The sequence below is a fragment of the Limulus polyphemus genome, unplaced genomic scaffold, assembly GCF_000517525.1.
Source record: "Limulus polyphemus unplaced genomic scaffold, Limulus_polyphemus-2.1.2 Scaffold3037, whole genome shotgun sequence".
NCBI classification, from domain to species: Eukaryota; Metazoa; Arthropoda; class Merostomata; order Xiphosura; family Limulidae; genus Limulus; species Limulus polyphemus.
The window spans coordinates 37,752-48,666 of record NW_013668647.1 but is presented as its reverse complement, the minus strand read 5'-3'; the positions used below and the strand labels follow the sequence as shown (position 1 = coordinate 48,666).

Below are 10,915 nucleotides of genomic sequence, written 5' to 3'. Positions count from 1 at the left end.
ATAAAATCTCAGTAAAGTAATGGGTAGAGTACTTTAATAAATGCTTATATAGGCTTAGCCACAGGTAGAAAATGGATATCAGTTAAACTAATTTTCACATGCTTCTGCAGGTAATTATGGGATTTTTGAAATGAATTTTGTTTATATATATATATAAAATTTATATATTCAATTAACAGAACATAGCTGCAGTGATGTACCAGTAGGTTCAAAAACAAATTTTTTCCCTGCGGCTATTATGGCATTACCTCACAAGGCAACTTATGATGAAGAATATGAGCCTATTGGTATAGAGGTTAGTGTTGTTTTTAAACGGTTAGTAATACTGAAAATACTTAATGGTTAATATATGTATATGAGTGTGAACTCCTCAAGTATGTTTAATATAACAAGTATTTACACACCACTGGGTTTTCTGAAGTAACTTCAGCCAACCTAATAAAAAAGAATTGTGATACATAATATAATATTCAAAAGTTATGTAATCTTTAGCAACATCATATGAATAAAAATATATATTAAACATTTTTAAATCTCGATAAAAGTACTTAAAAAATCAATAAATATACAATTAAAACCTATAAATAATTAAAAACATTAAGAATCCATAAGTTATTTAATTAGCTTCAAAGTACTTCCAAATTGTTTTATAAAATAACTTTCATAAAATAATATTTGTCTTTATTATCAAAAAGAAAACGAAATTAAAAAAATATATATTGTTATAAATCATTAGTGCTTAAAACAAGGTTGAAAAAAAATGTTTTGAGTATTTTAACCCTTGGATATCAGTATGGGATCACAATGACCCCATACCACTTGATGTTAATGATTGAAAATTTTAATGCTGATATTCTAAGGTTAATGGACTCTGACTTGGGTTGCTAAACATTAAACTTATCCTGATTCATTCTAAATCTAAAATTCTCTCTTTGGACCGTGCGACTTTTGCCACGTTTTGTATATTTGAACATATAAGTACAGTTTTTCATAACTGTAAAAAAAGGATATTTGAAATTTAAACATAATAGTTCCATCTGTGTTTGTGATAATATTAATATTGGTAGTATAACTTAGATTACAAACTAACATCTTAAGTATTTATGCTGTGTAGTACTCTCTTATTTTATTTTTTGTCTCGCATGATTTAAATGCATTAATGAGTGATTATGTTAGATTACTTTGATTACTTGTTTGTGATATTTCACCCACTTGTAGTTGATTCTGATATCTTTATAGTTTTACATGTATTTTTTTGTGTCAATATTGTAACGGTTATGTCCATTTGATAGAGTGACATTGATGGTGACCCTGTAAGACCTATAACCTCCAAGAAACTGGAGGAACTGTATGACATACCTGTGGGTGCTACAACAGTGGACCTTCCTCCTGGTGTTTTTTATAGAGTAAGATGAGATGTCATATTGCATTTTTTATTGTGATTTAGTAAAAATTATAGATGTATTAATGTGTTTTCCAAATAATTAAACAGTCTGTTTTTTTATGAATTTTACTCAAATCACCAACCTTGTATTATTCAAAGAAGAGAAAAGCAATGCTAATTTGTGAGAAAAGTGATTTAAGTATGCAATATAATAGGTTTTGAAACAGTTTGTACAGTTTCCAAACTTATGTGAGTAAAACTCTTGATTATCATTGGGCCAATTAGAGCTTGTGTTGTTGAATAGGCAAAGTAGAAAACATAGTAAGGCAGCAAATGAGAGGTTTCAAAGTAAATATAACTTTACTAATTAATTCATTTGGCAAAGTCACTATTTGTTTGTAAAGTCACCTCTCATGTTGTATTTCTAGTTACTGAGTATGTCTGCTGTGAGCAGCAAATAGGAGAGTGGGGGGGTGTAGAGTCCAATTTTTCTCCATATACACAAGTAAAGAATTTATCTTCTTTTTTAGAAAGTGTGTAGAAAAAATATTCCAAAGTATATGTATCTAGAGATTTCTAACCAAATTGGAAACCAAGCTCATGTGGAATATAAGCAAGAAGTATGTAACTAAACCAGAGATTTCTAAAATATTCTGGAAACCAAGCCAATGTAAAATATAAGTGAGGAACGAGTTGAAGAGACCTTAAATTTTATTTTGGAAGGTACACTGGATAAAAATGTTTCTGTTTTAATTTATAAATAATGCAAGATAGCTAAAAAAAATTCACAGTTAAAGCAGTGGTAACTAAAATGGTTAAACAATGAACTTCAGAAAGCATATCTAATGAAAGGCACTATCCTTCTAGTGCTCAGTATTAGCAAAGGAAAGAAGAGGCTTAGAAAGTGCATCATGTGAAAATACAGTAAAAAGAATACCATTATAATGAGTCAATAAACTACTGCTACTAAATCTAGTGAAGAGACCAGTGCTACAAGTATATGCTACGTTATCTTGGAAATGGAAGAAACTGTAGCTGCTCATGACAGTGACTCTTCTAAAGAGGAAAACCAAACAGAAAGCAAAAGTACATGTATTTTGGGTGGTCAGAATAAATGGCAAATTCTTGACACAAGGGTTTGACAGTTGTTGATTGAAATGGACCCAATACAGGGAAGAGAGATTCATAACAAGATATTACCCATGATGACTTTCAGTAAGAAAGAAGCTCCAATATTCGGTCTCACACAATTCAGTATTTTATGTGTTGTAATATTTTTGGTACTATCATATAACTTTTCACTGTAATCAACTCTCTCAACATGGGCAGATCAAAGTGTGCATTAATAACTTTTTAGATTTACATTCAAAATTTAATTAAAGTACTTTAATAAAGAATCCTTAATCTTCCCTAGCATGAAAATTGTGACATTTGCCCTCTCCTCTAATATGTTTACCACCCCTCTGAGAAGTATGAAATTTAACATAAATTATTTATAATAATATAGTTATTACTCAGGAAAAGCATAATTTTTATACCCATCAATCTTATTTGGTTTAAATGCCATTAACTAGAAAATTGGACCTCTCCTGCCACACCCATCTGTTACATCCTCTTTCACAAATTGCTAATAGTTCTCTCTGATGTTCAATACCATATTATTTATAACCAATAGGAAGCCAAAGGTTCAATCTATCAAATAATGTATTATATTACATTGTTTTATGTACAGAGAATTGTCTTTTTTGCTTTCAGTTCAAACTTTATTCACACGGAAGATACATTGATGAGCTTAGCTGAATTTTTACCAGCTTTTATCGCATAGTTACAAAACCAGAAAAATTATGAGAGTTGTAGAACAGTTGTCTGCTTGTTATTATTCTGTGTTCTTAGGTGCATTATTTAATTAAATAAAAAATTATTTATAATAGTAGTACCATTAGTATAAAAAAGTAGGGTTAAGTTTCATTGACAGTTGACGGCAAAAAAAGGATCCAGGTAAGTACTATATTTCATATGTATTCTTTATTTATTACAGAAATAACTAGAACATAATAATTAAAAACTTATTAGGTTAGGTAAGATAAAGACAAAAATAATAATAATAATTTTTCGTGAGGCATGTTTGTGAGCAGCTCGTGAATATTTTGTGCATTACATAATTCAATAGGATAATGTGAACTACACATTCAGTGAATGATTTACAATTTGTGTGGTAGGATTATTAGTTAAACACAGTTTAAGTGGCAATAAAACAATTAAATTTAAGTAGAAACAGATTTATACTGTTATGAGTTTGAAGCTTTTTAGGTTAAACAAATGTAATTTCCTGTTACAATTGGCAATCATTCTAGAAAGAAAAAATGTGTAATTTAGACTTTTTTCATATTTTTAACGATGGATACGAGGTTGATCAAATCAACTGACCCTGTATAGAGTTAGTGTAAAGAAAGTTACAGATAAAATATACAGTTTTACTGGAGAAAAAACGTTTGAAATTTATTCAGGTTTTAGAGATTACACAAATAAGATTTGACAATTTTCATATGAAAAAAAGAAATTTTAATGTAAACATGAAAAATCACTTTGCACTCTGAGCAATCGATACTTTGAGTCCATATATTTATGGAGAAATTTTGAATATAAATAATTCATGAAAAATTCTGATTAAAAGTCTATAGAAGACTTGTAATGTTTACTGAAAGCTAGCAAAATTCCGTGAAGATATACAAAAGATACGAGAAATTATAGTATGGAAACTAAAGGTCAGTTTTGGGATCACAAACTCAGTTGAAACTATCAAACTAATAGTGAGAGAATTAAAGGAAACATTGAACTGAAAAATTTGGGCAGCAGTTTCAAATCAAAATTAAAAGTCGGGAAGCTTGACAGATAATGAACCAAACACTCAATTTGGAAAATCTGCACTTGACTAAACAAAAAACTTGATTTTGACAAATGATATTTGAGAGTCTTATTGCATTGATATATAACAGTTCTTGAAACTCAAAATATTGCTTTTTGTGGGAACTTCAAGATCAGATTCTTAAGTAGAATTTTTGATACAGTCATTAAAACTGTGGAAGAAATGGTTCAGCAACAACAGTAACGCAGCCCACTGTAAATTTTCATGTACTGCATGATGTCTTCTTGAAAATAACTTCAAGGGACTTGCTGAACAACTATATGGATCTTCAAATCCATTTATTAGATGGTGAGTGAACTGATGTCAGTGCAATGGTACTGTGTAAGAAAGGCTTTCATATGTTAAGTGACTGAAATGATCTGGTATATGGTGGAATGTGTACAATGTTTTCCATCACCTTTGTTGTGCTCAGAGCTATGTTGACTTTGTTTATCACATTAATAGTAAAGAAAGAAGCTTTTTTAAATTCAAGTTGTTTAAAACGTATCTGAAATCAACCATGGCATAAACAAGGTTGGTTGGTGTAGCAACAGTTTCGATCAAGTATGAAAAACAAGGTTTCCCTTATTGTAAAATTTTGAACTGACTTGATAGTCATGTGTCAACTGTTACTGTAACATCTCCTCAAGCATCAACAAATAAATAAGTTTTATTTGTAATCCTACAGTTTTGTTAAGCAACTGAAAGTAAAATTTGGAGGAGAGGATGCAGATTGAAAACTTGCCTAAGGTGGGAAAATAGGTAGTACCTGGCTAGTAAAATTTTGGTCCCCTTGGTTAATAGATCTTAGATATAATTATTTTAAATACAGGTATTTTTTAATAATCATTCCGTATTTGTAAGTATTGATTAACTAAATTCCTTATTAAATGTGTTGTTAAAACTGTAGAGAAGTGCTTAATATGTTGAATATTTTTAACCTCATAGTCAGTTTTTTATCAGAATATTCCAAATGATTAATTTTTTTCAGATATATATATATTAGTGTCAAAAAATACTGCCCTTTAAGATAAAACTTTTGAGACAGGTTGAATATTTTAACCTCATAGTCAGTTTTTTATCAGAATATTCCAAATGATTAATTTTTTTCAGATATATATACTATTAGTGTCAAAAAATACTGCCCTTTAAGATAAAACTTTTGAGACTTCGGTGTATTGCCCACATAAAATTCAGATTACTTCAGTGAAGAAGTTTATTGAGCATGGAAAAAGTTTAGTTTTTTGATTGAGCATTTTGTTTTCAAACAGATGAACTAATTATCTGTTTTTTTCTACACCTGAAACTAAACAAGCTCCATTCAAGACGCATACTGATTTCAGTTGGAAATGTTTTCTTTAGGTATTTTTCTGTTATTGTCATATAATATTTTTCTAGGCCTGGCACAAAAAATGTGAACTAGGCCTAGCTAGCATCACTGCCCTTCAAAAGAAAATGAGGACATTGTTTTTTCTGAGTAATTTTCAAATTTTTACTTCTGATTTAGTTATGTCTGTTTATTTTGACCCTCCATATTCATAACAGGATTCATACATTCTTCTGTAGTTTTAATATCAGTACTTTGCAAGATATCAGCCATATGGAGTGTCAGTAGGTATCTGTAACTATACAACAAACACGTTTTATTTTTAACGTATAACAACCATGCTCATACATCATGGAGTGAAAGTTAAGTTTCTGGCACATCATAAAAAAACTCAGAATTTTTAGAAAACAATCCTGTCGTGTGTATATTTCATAAGAATATTACTATAATTTCCTCTTTAATCCCTGCAGGTCCGAGCTACTCACAAGTATATAGCAGAGGATGGGGACGAACTAGACTTTGAACCTGGTGAGATCATTCAGGTAGTAGAATATGATGATCCAGAAGAACAGGTGAGAAAAATCATGCAATGATAGAATGCTGGTGTTGTAAAAATTACTAACTTACGTTTATCAAACCCTCCATTGTTTAATGGTTAAAAGCATGTAAACTAAGATTGTTACTTAGTTGATAACTTGTTGCATACAACAAAGTGTAGATGATATGTTAGTATAACATTCTTTTTTACTGGAAACATGTATTAAATGAATTAAGAGAGGACAGGCTTTAAATATTTTTTTTTCTTATTTAAGTACTGAAAAACTTGATTCTTTAATTAGTTCAATACCTTATATTATAAGTGATATTTTTTTTACTTAAAAATTTCTATTTTCTGTCTTTTATCGATTTTGCTGGAAAAAGAGAATATTCAAAATTTAATCTTACTTCATATACTAATTTTGAATTGAAAAAATGGCTGATGTTACAACCAGTAGGGTTGTTACTGATGCTGTGGGAGTTGGATTTCACTGCTTCCAGTAATGCCATTTATTGAGTCAATGTAATTATGAAATGTTAATTTATTTTACTTTAGCAAAAATTGGTATCTTTGTATTTTCCAACCCTAACCCTTTCTCTGATGTTATCTTCAATGAATTTTATACATTTTTCTTCATGTATAAAAAAATCTGAAAATAAAATTTTATGTATTGTCATGTGACCCTCCTACTGGCATTAAACCTACTATAAAGGTTTATGCCAGTAGATTTTTAAAACAGGTTCCTTTAGTATTGCTTTACACTGGACTAGTAGGTTATTACTAATATCCCCTGTGATTTTAATTCTTACAGTGAAAACACTTAATTACTGCTTGCTGTAATTCCAAATTTACTTCATGAAATTTGCTAAGCTTTTAGTACATGTTAAAATTTGATAATAACAACTAAAACATAAATTTAAGAACCAGAAAAAAACAACTGGAAACACAATGTTTAAAGTTTAGACATCTACATGTAATGATAGAAATAGTTTCAAATTTCTTAAAATTTTCATATAATGCTGAATGTGATTTTTAGTAAAATAACTGAAATATAAATGTATTTTAGGACTAATTTTGACCTAAGTACCTACCAGACAAAAGTGAAAAGTTATATATTTTACTAAGATTTGTCAAACTTTCACATCAAATCTGTTTTTTTAAGGTTAAAATTTATCTATAATTCTTTAAAACATAATAATCATAGTATTTAATATATTGATTTGCAGGAAGAAGGATGGCTGATGGGTGTCAAGGAGTCAACCAATGAAAAGGGTCTCTTCCCAGCAAATTTCAGTCGTCCCATTTAAGATTTCCTCAAAAAAAAAAAATCTTGTTTGTGTCACAGTTTAGATGCCTTACTTACTGAGGTTTTTATTATATCTCTCAAGGAATGTTTGCAACTTAGAAAGAATACAAGTATGTACATTGTATCAAATTTTCTGTTTATAATACTGTTTTTAATTGTTAAACCTTGGGAATGAATATATTAAGACTTGGAGGGTCATATATTTTATTTTACTGAACAGAATAGTTTAATTTCAGCCAAGAAAACTCTTTGTATCGTAATAGGAAACCAAGCGTAGATTATAATTTTTTTTAAACAGAGGTAGCATGAACTGTTTGTTGCTAGTCTGTATTTAGTACTTCATATTCCTTGATGTCGAACAGTTTCTGTTAACATGAGTGGTGTAATGAATACAGCCAAGGAACTTTTAACTAAAGGGTTAGTTATGCAAAATGATTCAGTTCTGTAAACTACAGTTTCTGAATATATACAAACCTGATGTTATTGAATATGTTAATTTTGTATCACACAATTTTGTCTTTTAAACAGTGTTTATGAGATGGAAGTGTCTAAAAGTAATTTGAAGCATGTTGTATTACTAATCATATTAGGTTTTGTAGTTATTACATCAGTTTTCTTTCAATAGTATAAATCCAGTAATCTCAGATGTAAATATTTAGCAAATGCAGGTGTTTTGTTGTATCAGACTGTTGTTTGATCATCATTCTTGCCATTAGTTGAGAGGGAAGGATTGATAAAAATGTCTCATTATTGCACTTGAGAGGTTGTAATATATCTGTGAAATTGTTTAGATTTTTTGTTTTGTTTCTGCAGCTTGGGTTGGATATAACTTCCTTTGAGAAGAGTTGTATTGGTAATCAACAATTTGTGCACTGTCAGAAATTGTAAACTTCATACCAAAACAAAGGTTTCCTTGAAAAGAAAGATTAGAAATTCCATCCAATTTTCTGCTTTTGAAAGCCTTGTGGTAACATTAGAGAAAGCATAAATTTGGGTGGTGGTGGTGGTGGTCAAATATGTTACCTTTTGTGGGGATTTCAGCTTCATCAATACAAGTTAATGTTACAACACCTATACAGTAGCCTAGTATTTTCTTGCTAATGATTTTGTGAAGATGTGCTAAACATTTGCCATTATTTATATTATCATAACTAATAGTCTCAACTGTTGTCACTGGTTTGTGTAAATTTTAATTTGAGGCCTGGAGGGTTTGTTTTTCTTTTATAGCATATACTAGTATAAAAGCCTGTCAGAAATGATGGGAAAGCATTGTTGAATAATTAACAAAAACTTTATGTTTTAAGACCAAGTAGATAATATACGTGCTGAATTACCAAAAGGATATTTATTAATTAACAGTTATTCACCACTTAAAACTTTTTAAACACTGACTTTATAACGTTAGTAATAGTAGGCCTATTTGTAGTCTAATTTAAGCATTAGGCCTAATACATAAACATAATGTAATGCTTAGCTGAAACACTACTTGGTAAATTTTATTTTGCTTTTGAATACAACTCGATGGCATAAAACTTCTGAATTAAACTATTTTGCTGTTATATCATCTAAGTTAGCAAGAAAGTAAAGAATAAAAAAACAGACTTTTCTAACAAATCAACATGAATATTGAGCATTAAACATAAACACCATAGATGGCCTAAGAACAATCAGGTGATAGTTTTGTTGCTAAGCAATGATGTATATTGTTAAGTATTACCAAAAAAGGAGCGTGAAAGCATTCTCGACAAAGTGAATAAGCCTTTTATAGTTAGTGATATATATGTCATTCACTTTATGACAAGGTATTTGGCAGTCCTGCTTGATGTTGAAATGAAAACCAGTTAATGTAAAAAGTACTTTTATGTCTTGTGGTTTCCAGTATCTTAAAGTTCTGCTCATCTTTACACGTGATCTGACTAATGAACTACTCTTATATTTCATTACTGGGTGATTCAGTTGATCACCTGTACAAGATGTTATAGGGTAATAGGTATTATATTTCAGGCCTTTAGCTCTGATAATGACATTGACTAAATAATCATTTTGACAGCAAGTCAACGTAGCTATTTTGTATGTGGTTTGTGTGTGTATATATATATATAAAATATGATGTTTGCAAGAACATGTAGACACAACACAGATGTCTGCTTATGATTTATAACTTATTTTTAAAAGGGGACTTTGTTCTGTGGAGTGTTAAAACGAAATCTTCATTGTTATCTAAATATGGTTATGGTGTATGTTTTGTAAAATTCCTTATTTGAAATATGTTATAGCTTGTAGAATATTGTAGAATAATCAACTTACTTATACATTGTGGTTCATGGAAAGTTTTTCAGCTTTGAAAAAGAAGTGGTAGCATAGTGTGATCAGGTGATTCACAAACAAAAACAAAGTTTGAGAACTAATGGTTTAATGTATGAAGATGGTGAAAGATTTTGACATATTGTGATTGTAATAGCAAATAAAATATATGGTTGAATAGTTTCCATTAAATTTTAGATTTACTCTAAGGCATAGACAATTTGACAGTACTTTTGAACATCACGGAATTAATTATTTACAATGTTCAAAGCTACATCCAAAGATGAGACTGATTAGTTTTTGTAATTCATTTCAAACAGATAAAGCCACAACTATGGTTAGTTACAAATAATGAGTATTATTATTGTAAAAAGGTATTGGACTTTTCAGAAACATATATCATACCAAAACTTGTCAATTTTGTTGGTGCATCTTAATTGTTTATACATAATTTTATAGTGTATTGTGGAAAGCATCATGTTCTAAGAATAAAGCCCAAACAGAGGAAAATTTTATCTATTATTTATGAAAGTTTCTAGGTATACTTGGTGACAATTAGAAGTAGCAGGAATCTACCCACAGCATTTTGAAAGAATAATTTTTGGTGCTTTATGAAAAAAAAATTAAACTAGTTACACAAATATTAAACTTAATATGCACTTTGCAACTGTACAGTATGGGTATGATTTGATTTGTAAGCCAAAATATTATTGAAATCTACTTAGAATGAACAAATGTATATAGAAAATTAAATTACTCAATCACAAATTACAGCTTGAGACAATGTAATTATTTTTTAACCAGATCAAAATAAACCTGTATTTTTCATAGTTGTGTGTGTAAATCTTTATTATACATTTGCTGTTTTTGGGGTATATTTAGAAATGCAGTTGTACTGTAATTCTCACAATCTATAATTTTTAGATGTGTTAATAACTGGATTGTTTCACAACATTTCTAGCTGTCTTGCTATTTTTGTGTGTCTGTCTCATACTAGACTAAAATAAAAACACTCAAAGCCAGCCTTTATCATTCAAATATTTCTCAAGCCTTTCCTTACACTCCCATAATTTAACTGTATCTACCACATCTGAAGACAATCTATTCCAGAAGCCAATATCTAAAAAGTTGAGGGCTAGATGAATTGGTTC

General features: G+C 29.5%; 1 protein-coding gene across 1 annotated transcript in view; it reads left to right on the top strand.

Moving 5' to 3' along the window:
• The window catches only part of LOC106468518, a 100,197-nt gene extending 92,734 nt beyond the window's left edge, over nt 1-7,463 (top strand). The window contains exons 12-15 of the mRNA XM_022396852.1: nt 161-295; nt 1,293-1,406; nt 6,087-6,188; nt 7,381-7,463. Of these exons, the coding sequence (XP_022252560.1) occupies nt 161-295; nt 1,293-1,406; nt 6,087-6,188; nt 7,381-7,461 (432 nt within the window). The 3' untranslated portion in view covers nt 7,462-7,463. The remainder of the gene's footprint in view (nt 1-160; nt 296-1,292; nt 1,407-6,086; nt 6,189-7,380) is intronic.
• The last annotated feature ends 3,452 nt before the right edge of the window (nt 7,464-10,915 follow it).